The sequence below is a fragment of the Camellia sinensis genome, chromosome 6, assembly GCF_055761805.1.
Source record: "Camellia sinensis isolate YWXY chromosome 6, ASM5576180v1, whole genome shotgun sequence".
Lineage (NCBI taxonomy): Eukaryota > Viridiplantae > Streptophyta > Magnoliopsida > Ericales > Theaceae > Camellia > Camellia sinensis.
In genome coordinates this window covers 158,116,935-158,138,123 of record NC_138966.1, presented here as the reverse complement: position 1 = coordinate 158,138,123, position 21,189 = coordinate 158,116,935, and the positions used below count along the sequence as shown (strand labels likewise).

Sequence of the window (21,189 nt, the reverse complement as noted above, 5' to 3'; positions counted from 1 at the left end):
GAGTTTTATGAACATTTCCATGTTCCCCAAAAATCTCTAAATTTCTAGGGTTTTCACCAAAAACCAAACATTTCCCATCCCCATAAAGAAACCCCATTGAATTATCCTCTTGAGCTGAAAGACAAAACAAGCCCACTAGGAATTTAATAAAATGATTTGAGATTAAACCCATTTTGGAAACTCTACATTTTAGATCACAAAAACCAAAATCAACATAATCAATACTGAAAAATCTAGAAATCCCCTAGATATTGATTTGTGATTATGTAACAATTTTAAGCAGTATATAACAATCACAATCAAACAATCAAGACAAATCAACACAACGATTTTAACGTGGAAAAACCACAATTGGACACCTCCAACTGTGATTAAAAAACCACGAGCAACAGCCACAAAACAATCCACTAAGAAGATTTAAAGGAATTACACAGGTATACTCTCAATTACCTAGCGAATCCACGCCTAATTGAACCAACCTCTATGTGCCTCTTCCAACCCGCCTTCATCTCAGAATTGTCTTTACAATGAGCCACCCCAGAATCCACCAAAGCTTCAGGCTCGAATTCTTCAGAATCCACCGAAGAACAACTCTCTCTTTTGTAGAACAAACAAAACCTTTGATGTATACTCTTTAAAACATGAGTTGAATACTCAATCAAAAAATCAAAGAAAACTCACAAAGTATCCCCAGATATAAACCCTAGAACCCAAAAAGAAGATCTGGAGTAGTAATCCTAAAATCTGACCCAACATGTGAATTTATAGAATCTGTCCCGCGATCTCCGCTCGAGCGCCCAACAGCCCGCTTGAGCGGATTCAGCACAATCTGCGCGTGATATAACAGAGGTCCGCTCGAGCGCTAGAGAATCTGTTCGAGTGCGAAATCACACATCTCAGTACTTTTACAGGCGACCAAAACTGCTGGAACCAGGGATTCTCCGCTCGAGCGGACAGGCAACTTGGAATGCATTTTTGCATTTTGCTTCGGGGGCGCTGCCCCTCAACCCCGCCGTGGCGCTACCCCGGACTCGCCAAGGGGTGCTGCCCCCTGGACCCTCGTGAGCTGACCGGGCAGCTCGATCCCCGTCATAATCAGTGAAGTGGCAATCTTGAAAGCATTAGCATCACAAACTTCTCTAAAAGGCTTGATTCGGGTTGGATTCGCATCTAACAACTCATAGCCTCACTGAAATAAAAATGCGAATAAAATTACAACTCAAAGGAGTTTTGTCAAACGGGATTGCCAAGAAATAAAACCTAACAAATACGATTCCACATAATCAACATGATTCAACATGATTCCACTCAACACCATTAAATATAATTTAACATAATTCAAGAGAAATTCTTAAATCCCATTTCAACATTCCATAACTGAATTTATGCCATCTATATCATTAATAAATCATTTTCCCCCAATTTCCTTTCTCATTATAACATGATTTACAATGCTCATAACAAAGTTCATTCACAAATTTTAAACATAATTTTCAAACATAACCAAATTCCAATTAAATTTGTACATATATAATTCAACCTACCAATTTCATAATACTACTTTCAATTTGGGCCAAATCATTGATTATCATCATGAATCAACCTAGGGTTTCAAGAAAAAATCTAGAAATTTCAAGAAAAATTCTGTAACAACCCTCACTCTACCCTAGTCATACTTGCATATATTACATGATCTTGTCTTGATATGTTGCATCTTTGCAAACCTTGATTTGTCTTGCTTAAGCGTTCCTCGCCTGTTTTGTACCTTGCTTGGTGTGAGTTTAGCCGAGGTCATCTTCAGTCTAGAATTATCTTGGAACCACTTTGTTTGACCTCCACCTTCGCCCTGAAATATTGGCTGAGATGTCATTATCTAGGCCGAGGTGTTCATCACTAAGGCCGAGATGTGTATTATCTAGGCCGAGATGTTACCTTTGCACCTAAGTGATCTTGTCCTGGAGTGGTATGATTTAGACCAAGGTGTGGCACATCTAGGCCAAGGTGTGACACAACTTAGTCAAGTGTTGTCCCTCTTAGCCGAGATCACTGTTCCCCTACTTGCCGATGTCTTGTTCTTAGCCGAGATCATTACCCGCCGGAGTGCCCATGCCATCTTACTTGTTGAACATAATTTGTCATAGTCTTGTCTTTTCGCTCAGCCACCTTTCTGAGGAGAACCAACCCGGTAGTGCCACTTGTCCCAGCTGAGTGTTAAGTCAGCCAGCAGACCTAGAAATGTATCATTTGCTATATGTCTTCGTTCTTGAGGAGAGAGAAGCTCTAGAAGAGGGAGAAGGAGTTCTTAGAGGAGGGATAGATTTTCCCAGCTTAATCTTCACACCTTGAGCCGTTAGATTCGTGTCTTGAGGTTAGAATCTTAATCTACTCTTGTTGTTCTTATTGATCATCTAGCTGCATTGCATGAACGAACCTGATCTGCAAGCCATGCATCGATTTAAAGTTTAGTTTTAGAAAGAGAAAATAGTGCTCATGTGTTCTTGAAGAAAAAGCCTTGGTTGATCCAAAAACTTGCATCAAGATTCATGTTTTTGTGTTTGTTTTCATAAAATCTTCGAGTATGGGTACCCAGGTCCATGTTTTTGAATTCATATCATGAAATCTCAGATTTTGTAACGAAAAAAGTATGATCTTCGCATCCATGTTCTTCATGTTCATGTTTTTCAAGAAAAGGGAACCCAATTTTTCCTGACTTCATTTCCTTGGATGTGGCCATCGGGACCACACCTCGACAAGGAGGTGTGGGACCTCGGCCAAGATCTAGTTGGTGCCCACTATGTTTTCCCGAGATGAGGAACAACGTTTTGTTTTGGACCACCTTAGTTTTGAAAGAATGCCGAGGTCACTTGCATTCATGTAAAGCTTGTTTGATAATGCATTCAATGGGATTTGTTATGTGCTTGTAGGACTTGGATCCTTGCCTGTAGCCCCGATGTTTGAAAAACTATGTGAGTGGTATTTTTAATAAAGTTATGTTATTAAGTTTTGATAAAGTCTTGCCTTGCTTGTTTTGGAAAAGTATTTGTTAAGCATGAATGACTGTCCCTAATTTGTGTATCAAGTATTAGCTTTAGTTTTGACAATCTTTGAAAAGTCCGTACGTGCTAGGGGACTATAAGCATTTGTAGCACAACCTTTGAAAGTCTGTACGTGCTAGGGGACTATAAGCATTTGTAACACAATCTTGAAAAGTCCGTGCGTGCTAGGGGACTATAAGTATTTGTAGCACAATCTTGAAAAGTCCGTACGTGCTAGGGGACTATAAGCATTTGTAGCACAATCTTGAAAAGTCCGTACGTGCTAGGGGACTATAAGCATTTGTAGCACAATCTTTGAAAGTCCGTACGTGCTAGGGGACTATAAGCATTTGTAGCATAACCTTTGTTGATGTCATCCCTTGGAACTTGGAAGCCTTAAAAGACTTTAATTGTTGAGACTTGAAAGATTTGTTAGGTAAACTTGATTTGCCCTTGGACTTTGTACAAGATGTGATGTGCCTTGATTTGATAAAGATTTCGGATATCATTCATGTAAACCCCTTTATTATTTGTACCATTCACTGAGTGTCCAGGCTCACCCCTCTCTATATATATGTAGGTGACGAGCAGGACGGCGGTGACGCCTAGATGTACTTGCTACTTGTTTTGGATCTTGCACTATTGCAGCATCTTGAAGATTATGCTTCTTAGTTGTGTTTCATTGTATTTTGTATCTGATGGCTGAGAAGCCTTTTGGTCAAGATGTATTTTTGTACTTCATTTTGTTGTATTAAGCTACGTAAAGATGTATGTCATTCCATTTAACTTATGCACTGCTCTTACGGACTAATTACATTTGTATATATTGCTTCCGCACATGTTAGCCCCATACGTGATACTCTGATTGTGTGTGAATTTTGAAAGTTGGCCTTCGGTAATCTCGGATTACTGGCCATCATGGCACCATTCTACTAAGGGCGGAATGGGGTCGTGACAGATTGGTATCAGAGCAGAAGTTCCTCATAGTACGTTATTCACACACCTTGAGTCCTAAAGAGCATAGGATTTCCCTTAGAAAGATGTTAGGATTGCATCATGCTGCTTGCTATTTGACGAAGTGTGCATCATCTCGGCTTGACTGTTTGTTACTTGCATATATGTCTATTTGATCGTTTTGTTTTAAAGTCACATTTTGCATACTCTTAGCATCATGAGAAGGGGTAGACCACCAGTTGGCCGATATCATCCCGAAGACAGATTGGACAGATTGGACAGATTAGAGAGATTGGTCGAAGGTTTGGTCCGTGAGTTAAGACAACCTAGGCCACGAGACACTAGTACCACTTCTACCCAGGCCGAGCAGACAAACGGCCGACATGCAGTTCCGCCTCCACCCCCTCCAGCGCCGCAAGTGCCTCCACAACAAGCTTTATATGGGGACGACACCATAGCCCTGATCTGAGAGTTTAGGAAAATGAAACCGCTGAGATTCTCTGAGGGTATTGAACCAATGAAAGCCGAAGCATGGGTCTTAGAAATGGAGAAACTGTTTGAGATTTTTCCCAGCACCGACGCCCAGAAGGTGTCATTGGCAACATTCACACTCGACAACGATGCACGAAGATGGTGGATGATGACCTGAGAAAGCAACCCAGGTCTGACTTGGGCCAGATTTTTGGAATTATTTTACAACAAGCATTTCCCCTTTAGTGTTCGAGACCGTAAGACCACAGAGTTTCAGACTTTGACACAAGGCAATAAGACAATGGCAGAATATGACTGTTCTTTTACCGAGTTGGCGAGATACGCGCCTCACATGGTCGATGATGAATACAAAAAGGCCAGGAAGTTCGAAAGTGGACTGCGTGGACCAATTTAGGATCGAGTTAACATGCTCAATATGCCGACCTACGCCGGAGTGTTGGACAAGGCCATCCTGGCAGAGGCTAACTTGAACCGATATCAGAACTTAGGAGAAAATCCGAAGAAGAGGCAGAACTATGATAATCACCGAGCTCCGTTTAATGCTAAGAAGAAAGCGAATGTGGACAGCTCCAGCAACTCGAACCAAGAGGGTAATACTAGGCCAATGTGTGCAAGCTGTGGGAAGCCGCATTCCGGAGTTTGCCATTGGGCATCGGGAGCCTGTTTTGAATGTAGTGAAATGGGTCATCGTGTGAAGGACTGTCCGAAGGCAAGGACTGATGATGGTAAGAAGAATGGGAGTACCTCGGGCTATGCACAGAGGAATAACATCGGGAGGGCATAGACGAGACAGGGCAGAGTTTTTGCATTGGTACTAGGAGACACTCAGAATGCTGAGACAGTAGTGTCAGGTATGCTCCCAATTTGCTCTCAAGATGCATACATATTAATTGATTCGGGTTCTACGCATTCATTTGTATCTGCTAAGTTTGCCGAGAAGTTAAATTGAGAACAAGAACCCCTTGACTATGAGTTATATGTGTCTACTCCATCTAGGAGAACTATGATTGTTGCATCCATTTATAGGGCGCGTGTGGTCGTGATTGGGGGTGTAGAATTGTTAGTCGATTTAATGCCGTTAACCATGGCTTACTTCGATGTCATATTGGGAATGGATTGGTTAGTAGCGAATCATGTATCCATTAATTGTGTTTCGAAGAATGTCACACTGAAACCCCCAAACCAAGTCGAGGTTATTTTCCAGGGTAAGGGAGTAGTGCCGCCACCTTACTTAATCTCATCCTTGAAAACCTATAAGTTAATCCAAAAAGGGTGTCAGGGTTATTTGTGCAGTATACTAAGTGATTCGAATGAAAGTGTTAAGTTAGCCGACATACCAGTTGTTAAGGAATTCCCCGACGTCTTTCCAAATGAGTTGCCTGGCCACTTGATCGATAGAGAAGTAGAGTTTACTGTGGACATCATGTCGGGAATGCAACCTATCTCCAAAACACCCTATAGAATGGGCCCAGCTGAACTTAAGGAACTAAAACTGCAACTACAAGAATTGTTGGATAAGGGATTCATTAGGCCAAGCACTTCACCATGGGGAGCCCCGATTCTATTTGTTAAGAAAAAGGATGGCACACTTCGCCTTTGCATTGATTACTGGGAACTTAATAAGGTAACCATTAAGAACAAGTACCCATTGCCTAGGATTGATGATTTGCTTGATCAACTACAAGGAGCACGAGTCTTTTCCAAGATTGACCTTAGGTCGGGCTACCATCAGCTGAAAGTTAAAGCCGAGGATATTGAGAAGACTGCTTTTCGGACAAGGTATGGCCACTATGAATTTTTGGTAATGCCTTTCGGAGTAACCAATGCTCCCGCAGCATTCATGGACTTGATGAACAGAGTCTTTAAGCCGTATCTAGATGAGTTCGTAGTTGTTTTTATTGACGACATATTGATCTATTCCAAGAGTATAATTGAACACGAGAATCATCTGAAACTTGCCTTGCAAATCTTGAGAGATAAGAAGTTGTACGCCAAGTTGAGCAAGTGCGAGTTTTGGCTTTTTAGCATTTCATTTTTAGGGCATGTGATTAATGAAGAGGGTTTATCAGTTGATCCTAGTAAGATTGAAGCCATTGTGAATTGGCCAACGCCGACCAACGTGTCCGAGGTTCGTAGTTTTCTGGGCTTGGCAGGTTATTACAGAAAGTTTGTGAAGGACTTCTCAAGGATTGCAGTACCGTTAACACAACTAACTAGGAAGGGAACAACATATGAATGGACGGATGATAGAGAATCAGCCTTCCAAGAGTTGAAGACGAGGTTAGTGACGGCACCAGTTCTTGTACTTCCATCAGGTAATGAGGAATTTCAGATTTTCAGTGATGCTTCACATAAGGGTTTGGGTTGTGTATTAATGCAAAGGGGCAAGGTCATAGCATATGCATCTCGTCAGTTGAAACTTCATGAAAAGAACTATCCAACCCATGACCTAGAGCTTGCAGTCGTAGTGTTTGCTTTGAAGATTTGGCGTCACTATTTGTATGGAGCCTCTTGCCAAGTTTTTACAGATCACAAGAGTTTGAAGTATTTGTTCACTCAAAAGGAACTAAATTTGAGGCAGAGAAGATGGCTTGAATTATTGAAGGACTACGACATGCAAATTCAGTATCACCCAGGTAAAGCAAACTCGGTAGCCGACGCATTGAGTAGAAAGTCAGTGGGAAGTTTGGCATGCCTAGCCATGATTTCAGTGGAGCCGACTACTATTGGGGAAGTAAAGGCAAGGCAAATGGAGGACGAATTCCTGAAGAAGGTAGCTGACGAGATTATCACCAGGCCGAGGTTAGGTTACACCCTGGAGAATGGAGTGCTTAAGTTTGAAGGAAGATTATGCGTGGCCGACGTCCCAGAGTTGAAAGGAAAGATTTTACAAGACTCTCATAGATCCAGATTTGCAGTTCATCCAGGGAACACCAAGATGAATCAGGATGTAAAACAGACTTTTTGGTGGCCGAATATGAAAATAGAGATAGCCGAGTTCGTGTCCCAGTGTTTGTATTGTCAACAAGTGAAAGCAGAACATCAGAGGCCAGCAGGACTTCTCCAACCCTTGCCGATTCCTGCGTGGAAATGGGAACACATCTCCATGGACTTTGTGATTGGTTTGCCGAAGACACAGAAATGGATGGATTCGATCTGGGTTATAATCGACAGATTAACTAAGTCAGCACACTTTTTGCCCGTTAAGACTTCGTATAATGCTGATCGACTTGCTGTGTTGTAAATGAAGGAGATTATTAGACTTCATGGTGTGCCGATGTCCATTGTGTCAAACCGAGATCCAAAGTTTGTTTCTAGATTTTGGCAGAGTTTACAAAGGGCTTTGGGGACCGAATTGAGGTTTAGTACGGCTTTTCATCCTCAGACCGATGGCCAAACAGAGAGAACAATTCAGACACTTGAAGACATGCTTAGACTATGTATATTAGACTTCAAGGGAAGTTGGGAAGTGTATTTGCCATTAGTAGAATTCGCTTACAACAATAGTTATCAACCTAGCATTGGCATGGCGTCGTATGAAGCCCTGTATGGAAGAAAGTGCAGATCGCCGATATGTTGGACCGAGGTAGGGAATAAAGCTTTGATCGGCCCCGATCTAGTTCAAAGGACAACCGAAAAGATCAAGCTTATCCAACAGAGAATCAGAACCGCTCAGAGTTGACAGAAGAGCTATGCCGACCAGAGAAGAAGATAGTTGGAATTTGAAGTTGGGGATCATGTATTCCTGAAGGTTTCACCAATGAAAGGAACTTTCAGATTTGGGAAGAAAGGTAAGTTAGCACCTCGTTACATCGGACCGTTTGAAATACTTGAGAAGGTTAACCCAGCCGCCTATAGACTGGCTTTACCGCCGGAACTAAGTCAAGTTCACAATGTGTTCCATATTTCGATGCTGAGGAAGTATATTCGGGATCCACTGTATGTAATTGATCATTCCAGGATTGTGGTTAGTGAAGATTTAGGCTACGAGGAGAAGCCGATAAAAATTGTTGACAGACAAGTGAAACAGTTGAGGAACAAATCGATACCAATGGTGAAAATTGAATGGAAAAAGCGTTACGGCAAGGATGCTACATGGGAAATGGAAGAAGAAATGAGAATCCGTCATCCGGGGTTATTTGTAGAGCAAGGTAATTTAAGTTTGGGGACCAAACTTCTTTAAGGAGGGTAGGATGTAACAACCCTCACTCTACCCTAGTCATGTTTGCATATATTACATGATCTTGTCTTGATATGTTGCATCTTTGCAAACCTTGATTTGTCTTACTTAAGTGTTCCTCCCCTGTTTTGTACCTTGCTTGGTGTGAGTTTAGCTGAGGTTATCTTCAGTTTAGAATTATCTTGGAACCACTTTGTTTGACCTCCACCTTCGCCCTGACATATTGGCCGAGATGTCATTATCTAAGCCGAGGTGTTCATCACCAAGGCCGAGATGTGTATTATCTAGGCTGAGATGTTACCTTTGCAACTAAGTGATCTTGTCCTGGAGTGGTATGATTTAGACCAAGGTGTGGCACATCTAGGCCAAGGTGTGGCACAGCTTAGTCAAGTGTTGTCCCTCCTAGCCAAGATCATTGTTCCCCTACTTGCCGATGTCTTGTTCTTAGCCGAGATCATTACCCGCCGGAGTGCCCATGCCATATTGCTTGTTGAACACACTTTGTCATAGTCTTGTCTTTTCGCTCAGCCACCTTTCTGAGGAGAACCAACCCGGTAGTGCCACTTGTCCCAGCTGAGTGTTAAGTCAGCCAGCAGACCTAGAAATGTATCATTTGCTATATGTCTTTGTTCTTGAGCAGAGAGAAGCTCTAGAAAAGGGAGAAGGAGTTCTTAGAGGAGGGATAGATTTTCCCAGCTTAATCTTCACACCTTGAGCCGTTAGATTCGTGTCTTGAGGTTAGAATCTTAATCTACTCTTGTTGTTCTTATTGATCATCTAGCTGCATTGCATGAACGAACCTGATCTGCAAGCCATGCATCGATTTAAAGTTTAGTTTTAGAAAGAGAAAATAGTGCTTATGTGTTCTTGAAGAAAAAGCCTTGGTTGATCCAAAAACTTGCATCAAGATTCAGGTTTTTGTGTTTGTTTTCATAAAATCTTCGAGTATGGGTACCCAGGTCCATATTTTTGAACTCATATCATGAAATCTCTGATTTTATAACGAAAAAAGTATGATCTTCGCATCCATGTTCTTCATGTTCATGTTTTTCAAGAAAAGGGAACCCAGTTTTTCCCGACTTCATTTCCTTGGATGTGGCCATCGGGACCACACCTCGGCAAGGAGGTGTGGGACCTCGGCCAAGATTTGGTTGGTGCCCACTATGTTTTCCCGAGATGAGGAACAACGTTTTGTTTTGGACCACCTTAGTTTTGAAAGAATGCCGAGGTCACTTGCATTCATGTAAAGCTTGTTTGATACTGCATTCAATGGGATTTGTTATGTGCTTGTAGGACTTGGATCTTTGCCTGTAGCCCCGACATTTGAAGAACTATGTGAATGGTATTTTTAATAAAGTTATGTTATTAAGTTTTGATAAAGTCTTGCCTTGCTTGTTTTGGAAAAGTATTTGTTAAGCATGAATGACTGTCCCTAATTTGTGTATCAAGTATTAGCTTTGGTTTTGACAATCTTTGAAAAGTCCGTACGTGCTAGGGGACTATAAGCATTTATAGCACAACCTTTGAAAGTCCGTACGTGCTAGGGACTATAAGCATTTGTAACACAATCTTGAAAAGTCCGTACGTGCTAGGGGACTATAAGCATTTGTAACACAATCTTGAAAAGTCCGTACGTGCTAGGGGACTATAAGCATATGTAGCACAACCTTTGAAAGTCCGTACGTGCTAGGGGACTATAAGCATTTGTAGCACAACCTTTGTTAATGTCATCCCTTGGAACTTGGAAGCCTTGAAAGACTTTAATTGTTGAGACTTGAAAGATTTGTTAGGTAAACTTGATTTGCCCTTGGACTTTGTACAAGATGTGATGTGCCTTGATTTGATAAAGATTTCGGATATCATTCATGTAAATCCCTTTATTATTTGTACCATTTACTGAGTGTCCAAGCTCACCCCTCTCTATATATATGTAGGTGACGAGCAGGACGGCGGTGACGCCTAGATGTACTTGCTACTTGTTTTGGATCTTGCACTATTGCAGTATCTTGAAGATTATGCTTCTTGTTGTGTTTCATTGTATTTTGTATCTGATGGCTGAGAAGCCTTTTGGTCAAGATGTATTTTTGTACTTCATTTTGTTGTATTAAGCTACGTAAAAATGTATGCCATTCCATTTAACTTATACACTGCTCTTATGGACTAATTACATTTGTATATATTGCTTCCGCACATGTTAGCCCTATACGTGATACTCTGATTGTGTGTAAATTTTGAAAGTTGGCCTTCGGTAATCTCAGATTACTGGCCATCATGGCACCACTCTACTAGGGACGGAATGGGATAGTGACAAATTCAAATTTCTTAACCCGTTACTTTTTATTCCAACTTTCCCATTGATTATACACCTAGGGTTCATAATCCACCATTTTAACCTATCAATTGAACTCCCAACATCTCAAACCCTAAACCCCCAATTCTCATAATATACTCTAGATGCCCAAAAATGTAGGTTTTGCATGTATATAATCAAAATACCACAAATCTATCTATTTATGGAAGTATTGAGGAAGAACAAGAATCCCTACCTCAAGAATCAAGCAAAGGAGCGATGCTTGGATGAGAATCCGTCACAAATCCGAGTTTCAATCAGTTGAAAATGTTGATCTTCTCTTGTTCTTTATCCTTGATGCAAGATCCATTGATAAAAGTGGAGGAAATCAAGGTTTTTAGGGCTAGGTTTTCGGACCTAGAATGAGAGGAATGAAGGAGGAAAAGGAAAATGCAAAGAATGAGCTAAAAATCTCGTTTTTAGGCTGCTTACTCACGCAGTCCCGCACGTGCGCCACTTCTCCCGCTCGTGCGGGCCTGCTTCCAGCACAGATATGAAAACTTCAAACGGGTATAACTCTCTTATCGGGACTCCGTTCTAGGTCATTCTTGTGTCCAAATTGAAGCTCTGGAAACAAGCTTTCCAATGGTTCCGACCTCACATTCAAATTCAAAGTATGAAAGGAGAAAAAGGAAAAAGAGTGAACGCTGGTCAAAAACTCAAACTCAAACTTGGGATTTTTTATCTAATCTTATCTAAATACCTTGTTAATGCCTCAATTAAGGTTCCAAACATCACTCAAGGGTCCTCAATTATAATATTTAAAGTTTACTTGCCAATCCATCAATATCAAGACTCCGACAACAATACAAGTTTAAGGTGACGGGTACCACTATATATCAATCCAATGAAAATTAAAATTCGAGTCCTTATACCCAAAAAAAAGAAAAAAAAAATCTGAAATTTAAAAAGAGTTTTGCAGTTTTTTTTATCCAAATCATAATTCGAAAATTTAACCAAACGCTACATTTATCTTTTATATTACAATTCAAAACTCAAAATTAATTTCAAAAATTATATCAAATGGAATATTCTTGAAATATTGGACGTTGAGATTCATTTTTATCTTCCATGACCCTTGCGTTTTCCACCTTCCGATCGAAATATTCTTCAAGACTGCCGATTCCAGTAATAGAATTATTTTTTCTGATTCGGGACCAGAGCTCGACACGAGGGATATGCTCGACGATCCAGTAGTCTTTTCCTTGGTTGGGTTTGGGTTTGGGTTTCATTCTATCTATGAATTCTTTTGGCATACCTACAAACCCAAGAATTTAGAGGTTTCTGAGGTGGTGGATGCCAGATGGTACCTCATTTAGTTGCGGGCTAGGCTCAATCGTTAGAAGTTCAAGAAGAGGCAATGCTCCTTCCTCTATTATCACCGAATTCAATCCCTTGAACCCTACCAGAGTTAGTTTCTTAAGTTTTTGAAACTTTCCGACCTCAAAATACAGCTGCTCCCCATCATATGCATCCCAAAGCCAAAGACGTACTAAACTAGGCAAGACTTGAAGAGCTTTTAGTGGATCATTCTTGGTCAAACCTGAACCCTCTAGAGATAAGCTGACTAGATTTTGAAGTTTCAACATCCAGTCGGGCAACCCCTCTAAACGTCCACCCAACTCGAGACGTTGAAGGTATTGAGGTGGAGAAGATATATACTGTACATCCAGAATTTCATCATTACTTGAGGCTATTACACTCAAATGTTGAAGGTATTTCATCTTCTCAATGGCTGCACATAGAGCCCTCCCACGTTCTCTTTCCAATTTCGTAATTCCCAACTTCCTTAGCTGCCTCAATTTCTCAAGCTCTTTAATTAGGCCATGATTTGTCTCCACATACCACAAGCTTTGTAGCTCCTCTAAACCCCCAATCCCTCCCTGTATCTTCACTCCTGCTATAATATCCCCCAAGTATTCATTTTCATCGTCATAAGAATAGGCAAGAAGATGTCGCAACTTATGGAGCCTATTGATATCAAATGGGAGCTCTCTCACGGGGGAATGTTTCAGATCCAAAGTCTGTAGGTTGTGTAACTTACCCATGGACTTTGGAATTTTCTTCACTTTTGTATTCGTTATGCTTAGGTATCTCAAAAGAAATAGATTTCCCACTTCTTCATCAAGTTGATCCAAAGGAGCATCCTGAAGATCCAGCACTTTCAAAAGCTTGAAATTTGTAGCTAGTGTACCCAATAAGGGCTTCTTTGGCAGCTCTCCCTTTTGAAAAAGAAAAACAGAACGAATTGGGGATTTACTAATGCTTTTCATAACCTTATCCATGTTGCAGTAACGCATATGCATTGATAGCCGGCGAGTTGTGGCATTGAAACTTGAATTCTCTTTTTCCAAAATTTGACACAAACTAAACTCCTTGGTCATTGAGAGAATAATCTCACGCACTACATCATGTACCTGACACTCTTCAACTCTTCCATCAAATTTTGTTGTTGACACTAGAACTAAGCGTCTATGGATCAGCTCAGTCAAGTATTCTTCTGCAACTTCTTCCAATGTTTTTCCATTCTGCTCTTCAACAAAACCCTCAGCTGTCCATGGTCGAATTAGTCTCCCAACTTCGATAGAGTAGTCTTCTGGCATTATGCCAAAGTACAAGAAACAAGATTTGAGGTGGTGAGGCAAATCATTATAACTGAACAACAAAATTCTTCTGATGCCTGTAAGATTAGGATTCCTTTCCAACTCAGAGTGTATGCTCTCATAGAATTTTTGCCATTCGGATATAATCTTATTTTTTGTGGACAAGACACCACCTATTGCCACAATTGCAAGTGGCAAACCTTGACACTTTCTAACAATTGCTTGTGATACTTCCTCCAACTCAGGGGGACAACTACCCCCAAAATCCAATTGGAAGGCTTTTGTGCAAAAGAGTTTCCAAGCCTTCTCTTGGGATAGGGCTTCAAGCTCGTGGACATGATCCACTGAAGTTTCTTTGCAAAAATCAGCAACCTGTTCACTGCGTGTGGTTATGATTACTCTACTGCCTTCACTATTTTTGGGTAAAGCATGTGTTATGGATCCCCAAAAATCAGTTTCCCATACATCATCAAACACAATGATGTACCTCTTTTCTGATAAATATCCTCTTAGCTTGGCTATGAGTGAATCAATTCCCTCATCAGGTCGAACATCTTTTCCCGATAGCTGCTTTATCATTGTTTTGAGTAGCTCCTCTGGCTTGTATGATTGAGAGACAGTGATCCACGCTTTGCAATTGAAGTGTGCAACCACTTCTTGGCTGTCATAAACTTTCTTGGCAAGAGTGGTCTTGCCAATTCCACCCATGCCAACCACCGAGATCACTGCGCGTTGTGATTGATTTTGGTCAACCAATCTGCTTGTCAGTTCATATTTGGGAGATTCAATGCCAACAACTTCATTGTCCCCTATGAAAAGGGAAGCCAGTCGAGGGTCACGCCACATGTTGTCCTTGCTGGTGCTGCTATATTCTGACGAAGTACTAGTACTGAATCCATATCGATCAGCTCCTTCCTTGATGTCATGGATTGTAGTCTTGATGTCTCGGATTTGAGAAGCTATCTCATGTCGTGGCTTTAGCTTAGTAATCGTCCGAATGACTTTATGCAAGGAACCGTATAGTCCAGGTTGTTCTGGCAAGACCAAGAGAATGTGTTCATCAATAACATCTTGTATCCAATAAGCAACTTGCCTTACTTGTTTCACCCATATTTTCACACCTTCATCTCCAGTTTCTGCTCTTGATTCTGCATCTTTTAAGAAAGAGTGTATGCGCTCCAACTCAGCTTTGATACTGACCATTTCCTTCCGAACACCCCTCAACAACTCTACTTCACTGGCTAACAATGGTCCCAAATATTGAATAACAGAGATCACTGCTCTTTCTGCCATTAGTTCTCCCTGCACTGAACATTAGTTATGATTATGCTTCAGGTGGGATTGTGTCCATGTAGAAAGGAAGTTAGTTAGATGATGGTGATGCTGAAGTTTCAATTCAGTGCATAGCTCTGTTTATCAGTTTATGAGAGAGGTGGTAAACTTCAGTCATGGAGAAATTAATTATTTTGGCCACATTTTCCTCCAAAAGGTTAGATAAAAGAGTAGATTTGATTCACATTCTAGGTCTTGCAATAAATAAATAAATAAATAAAACCTTTTGTTATAATAGTAGTTTTAGTTTTTTATTATTTTCAAATTATAGACTGGCCCCTATAGATTTTTTAAAAAAAATTAAGTGACTATCCCCTCTAGGCTTTTTTTTTTTAGGAAAAAAAAAAAAAATTAAGTGAACAGAACAATGATTGTTGGTAACATATATATTTGAGTGTAAAAGAGATACGACATCATTTTTCATCCTTAGATCGTGCTTGAATCATGAAGATGAGTAGGAATCTATGAAAGAAAAGAAAAGAGACACCGAAATCATCACTTTGAATAAGAATTTCATGGATTTGAATAACAATTTATAGAGGAAAAAGTATGCAATTGATTTTGGGCAATGATACCAAAGTGAAGATTTCAGATTCTCTTTTCTCCTCTTCCTGTTTTGCATCATAGCAGTGCTTTTGAGTTCATTTGTTATATATATATTGCTTCATTTAAGTAGAATCTTCATGTTTGTGAGTGATTTTTGTCTTTGTGGATTTAGAAAAGGCTAAAATTCCAGATGTGAGACTCTGATCAAGGAAATATTATTGTTGTCATAGCTAGAATTCTCTAATATATTTATATTATAGAGCTAAAAATGATGAGAAAAATATATAGATATGTGTTTGTAGAAACATACCTGCAGATTGATGTGCAACTCCAAAAAATGATATCAAAGTTCCAAATTCTTGGCTCTGGCTGCTTTGATGGTTTGTCAGATTTCAGCAAAAACTCACTGTGGGGAAAGACTCTTTGAGTTACAGACTTCAGCCCTTGAGATTTGAATCATATCCAAAGCATATACCATTTTTAGCTCTATAATTCATCAGAATACAACCTCCACCAGCTGTACCTGAATAGATGGCTTATGGACTTGTACTTGTGGTATGTATATATATCTCCCTCAATCACTATTTAATTTCTGCTGTATGAGTCTCCTTTTCACAACTTATATATATAATATAATACAAGGTGGTTTACTCGAGGAAGTTTTGTGGCTCTTTGATCTCTCTTTCCTTTGAAAATGAAGTTTTAGTAAATATATTGGGAAAGAGCCTAATAAGTACATTTAATCCATCTCAAAGAAGTTACTTTCATTCCAAATAACTTAATATGCTGGCTTTGTCTCAATTGAAAATTCAATTTCACACATATCTTTAACCAATTCACTTCTGAAGGCATTATTGAATGATTTATTAAAACCTAGATCTTATTTGGCCTTCATTTTTCTTACTTCTTTTTTTTTTTCCTTCTAATCAGTAAAAAAAAAAAGAAGTAATATCTTATTAATAATGATGAAACATTGCAAAGGGGGAAAGAAAAAGAAACTGAAGTAGGATAACCCCACCAACAATAAGACTATACAAATCATTTGTAAACTGCAAAAGAAATCCAAACAGAAAAGCAGAAAGTTGCAAGTACTACAAAAAAATTGATTTTTTGCGACGGTAAAATACCGTCGCTAATACTCCTCATGCCGTCGCTAATACTTTTTGCGACGGCAAAATGACTTTTTACGACGGCAAGAGGGGGGTCGCAACTGCAGGGGTTGCAAAAGAGTTTTTGCGACGGTAAGTGCCGTCGCTAATGTTTTGCGACGGCATTTTTTGTCTTTTTGCGACGGTACCATACAGTCGCTAATAACGTTTGAAATTTCTTGACTTTTTTGCGACGGCCCTATTTTACCGTCGCTAAAAATGTTATTTGAGACGGGAAAAAACACCGTCGCCAATAGTCTTTTTTTTTTAAAAAAACACTGTTTTTTGCGACACTGTGGTGCCGTCGCAGAAAGTATAAAAATATGAAATTTTCTATTTTTGGCGACAGTGTAATGCCGTCGCAAAAAATATTAAAAAATAATAAAATTTCTCTTTTAAATAATAAAATTTCTATTTTTTGCGACAGTATATTGTCGTCGCAAAAAGTAAAACCTGTAACAAAATTAATAAAAATATTAAAATTTTATATTTTTTCCGACGGTGGTGCCGTCTCTCTCTCTAAGAGCTGATTATTCACATTCCATTCACAAAAACATCATAACAAAAAATAAAAATAAAAATTGATCAAACCATCAAATTCAATATTTTACAAAAAACAATTAAACTGTACATGTTCATAAAAGCATATTTAAATTATAAAATTCACCCAAATCCTAAAAAAAAAATAATAATAAAATAAAATCTAAAATTCACCAATCAACACATTGGATATTTAAATGCTCTTACAAAAATTAAAAAATTTCCAGCAAGATCTCAATTTTGAGCCTATTTCAAAAATCAAGCTGCAAATTCCTTACTTCTAGAATCAGATCTTCCCCTCGGCAAAATTTATCCTTTTAACTCTTTCGAGAAAATTATACTTTCTTGTTTTCCGTGCTATATTGTTTTTACTGAATTTTTTTAATATTTTAAGTATTTTTTTTTAATTTTTAGACACACCTAATATAAACACACCTAAAAATTAAAAAAAAATGTAAATTTTTTTTAAAAAAAATTCACTAAATACAAAAAATACAATACATTTTTTTTTTTGTATTTTTATGTATTTATTAATTTTTAAAAATATTTTTTCATAATTTTTTTTAGATACATCTAAGTAAGGTGCATCTAAAAAAAATATTTAAAATTTTAAAAATATTCACTAAAAATTAAAAAAAAAAAACACGAAAGTCACTTTTTGCGACGGCAGAAAATGCCATCTCAAGAAAGCAGAGTATTTGCGACGGCACCATTTGCCGTCTCAAAAAAGCAGAGCATTTGCGACGGCACAATTTGCCGTCTCAAAAAAACAGAGTATTTGCGACGGCAAAAAATACCGTCGCAAATGCTCTCATTTTTTGAGACGGCAAATTGTGCCGTCGCAAATGCTATGCTTTTTTGAGACGGCAAATAGTGCCGTCGCAAATACTCTGCTTTTTTGAGACGGCATTTTTTGCCGTCGCAAAAAGTGACTTTTTGAGACGGCAAGTGTGCCGTCGCAAATAGTCCCGTCTCATATACCCACTTTTCTTATAGTGAAGTTGGCAACACAAAGCTCTCTGCCATTTTAGTTTCAAGAATCATAAAAAAAATAAAAATAAAAATAAAAATCCAATCTATTAGAGAGATCACCTCATTTCAGATCAAACTACTCTCTACCTTAATGCCCATACCAAGAAACTACCAAAGAGGCTATCCGCATTAAGATACAAAAATAAAAATAAAAATAAAAAGGACCTGAATTTAATATTAGAATATGACTGACTAATTCTTATTTCTGGCCAAATCCAAACCCAATAATTGTCTCGCTTCCATGAAAACGAATTTGTTCACACACTTTTTAATGTATGAACAATACACAAAATTTGATTGATTCTGCATCTTCCAAGAAAGATTGTATGCGCTCCAATTCAGCTTTGATACTGACAATTTCCTTGTGGACACTCCTCAATAACTCTACTTCATGGGCCAACAATGGTACCAAATATTGAATAACAGAGCTCACTTCTCTTTCTGCCGCTACTTCTCCCTGCACTGCATCGAACACATCATCACAATTAGTTCCAATTATGCTTAGTAGTGGCTGTGCGCGTGTCCATGTAGAAAGGAAGTTAGATGAATGTAAATGGAGGAGAAAAAAATGAAAAAAATCAAAATTTAAAATAAAAAACTTAGGCAGTTACATAGGACAATTTGGACATGAAAAAATGCGTGAGACTGTCACATGGGTGTTTCACATCAAGTGAATCGTGAACTTTATACAATAACTAGTGGTGAGCGCAAATGCATTACGTTTAAATTTTTGGATAGTATAATGATTGAGGAAAACTATTTACAGTTTTGGGCAGTTTGATAAATGAAAAAAGAATTTTATTTAACAGATTGGATGTGATGATTGATAGAAAGGGAAATATTGAAAAATAAAATAAAATTTGACAACATTTAAACTGTTAGGTTTTATTTTTTGGCAATCCCGTTTGACAAAACTCCTTTGAGTTGTATTTTTATTCGCATTTTTATTTCAGTGAGGCTATGAGTTGTTAGATGCGAATCCAACCCGAATCAAGCATTTCAGAGGAGAAGTTTGTGATGATAAAGCTTTCAAGATTGCCACTTCGCTGATTATGACGGGGATCGAGCTGCCTGTCCGAGCATGATATATTTTTCCAGTTTTTCCATTTTTGGCCTTCCCGCTCGAGCGGGGAAAGTGACGCTCGAGCGGGGATTGGAAGCTCTCAGCATCTCTGCAGTCGCCTGTAAAAATACTGGAATGTGTGATTTTACGCTCGAGCGGATGCTCCTACGCTCGAGCGCATCTCAGTTTGTTCGCACGCAGTTTTTGGTCAGTCCGCTCGAGCGGGCTGTGTTGAGCTCGAGCGGAGATCGCGGGACAGATTCTATAAATTCGCGTGTTGGGTCAGATTTTAGGATTACTTCTCCAGATCTTCTTTTTGGTTTCTAGGGTTTATATCTGGGGATACTTTGAGAGTTTTCTTTGATGTTTTTATTGAGTATTCAACTCATGATCTAAAGAGAGTACATCAAAGGTCTGTTTGTTATACACAAAAGAGAGAGTTATTCTTCAGTTGTGGATTCTGAAGAATTCGAGCCTGAAGCTTTGGTGGAATCCGGAGTGGCTCATCAGAAAGACAATTCCGTGGTGAAGATGGGGTTGGAAGAGGCACATAAAGGTTGGTTCAATTAGGCGTTGTGGATTCGCTAGGTAATTGAGAGTATACCTGTGTAATTCCTTTAATTCTTCTTAGTGGATTGTTCTTGTGGCTGTTGCCCGTGGTTTTTGACCACAGTTGGAGGTGTCCAATTGTGGTTTTTTCCACGTTAAATCACTGTGTCTCTTTGTCTTGATTGTTTGATTGTTTGATTGGGATTGTTATATTCTGCTTAAAATTGATACATAATCACAAATCAACATCTAGGGGATTTCTAGATTTTTCAATTGGTATCAGAGCAGGTCGTTCTATTTTTTTTAAAAAAAAATATTTTCTTTTAGAACGAGATCTTGTTTGATTTGTGATAATGGATACAATTCGTGAAGGAAATTCTATGGTTCGACCACCCCTACTTGACGGATCCAATTATCCTTTTTGGAAAGCTCGGATGAGATCTTTTTTAAAATCTATTGATGAAAAAGTTTGGCAATCCGTCATGAATGGGTGGACTGAACCAACAATTACTGTTGATGGAGTTACAATCCCCAAACCAATTGATCAGTGGGACACAACTGATTACCAAAATAGTAGCTGGAATAGTAAAGCTATCAATTCTCTCTTTTGCGCTGTCACACCTGAAGAATTTAGTCGTATTTGTAATTGTGAAGTCGCAAAAGAGGCTTGGGATATTTTACAAACTATTCATGAGGGCACTCCTTCTGTTAAACGCTCAAAACTTCAAAGGCTCACATCTAGTTTCGAAAACCTTTCAATGAAAGATAGTGAGACCTTTGATGAATTTTATGCGAAGTTGAGTGACATTGTAAATTCTAGCTTCAATTTAGGTGAAAAAATTCCAGAATCCAAAGTTGTGGGAAAAATTTTGAGATCCTTGCCCGATCGGTTCCAACCAAAAGTTACGGCTATCGAGGAGGCTCAAGATGTTGACAACCTCAAGCTGGATCAGTTGGTTGGAAATCTTCAAACTTATGAAGCACATAGGAATTTCAAAAAGAAACAAAAAGATATTGCTTATAGTAGTGCTCATAAAGTGGTAGAGGATTCTGATGAGGATTGTGATATAGATTCCAAGATTATGGCTGCTTTTGTTAAACAATTTAAAAAATCTTTTTTGAAAAAGAATCCTAATCTTTTGGAATCTACTCATTCTCATAAATCTAAAGGCAAAGATAAACTCAAAATTAATTCTATAGCCAAGAAGGAGAAAGGAAAGATACAAGGAAACTCTGAAAGACTCCAATGCTATGAATGCCAAGGATTTGGCCATTTTGCTCAAGAATGCCCCACTCGTTTGAAGAAGAAGAAAGCCCTTGCCATCACTTGGGATGATGAATCTGAATCTGATGAAGATGAAAGTG

General features: G+C 38.9%; 1 protein-coding gene and 1 long non-coding RNA gene across 3 annotated transcripts in view; one reads left to right on the top strand and one right to left on the bottom strand.

The window, feature by feature from the left end:
* LOC145792439 (uncharacterized) overlaps positions 1-21,189 on the top strand; it is a 111,236-nt gene that overhangs the window by 36,868 nt on the left and 53,179 nt on the right. The window lies entirely within an intron of this gene.
* LOC114315708 (disease resistance protein RPM1-like) lies at positions 11,915-16,032 on the bottom strand. Of its 2 annotated transcripts, none has more exons than XM_082873141.1 (2): positions 15,803-16,032; positions 11,915-14,916 (listed from the first exon to the last, which is right to left on the bottom strand). In XM_082873141.1, the coding sequence occupies exon 2, from the start codon at positions 14,905-14,907 to the stop codon at positions 12,286-12,288; it is 2,622 nt and encodes an 873-aa protein (XP_082729267.1). In that variant the 5' UTR covers positions 14,908-14,916; positions 15,803-16,032; the 3' UTR covers positions 11,915-12,285. The 2 variants fall into 2 exon arrangements, with proteins under 2 accessions (XP_082729267.1, XP_082729266.1); XM_082873140.1 differs by having other exon boundaries at positions 11,915-14,921; positions 15,803-15,931.

What these genes read in the sequence shown, in the direction of transcription:
- LOC114315708 (XM_082873141.1), bottom strand. Translation starts at nt 14,907, where the DNA reads ATGGCAGAAAGAGCAGTGATCTCTGTTATTCAATATTTGGGACCATTG.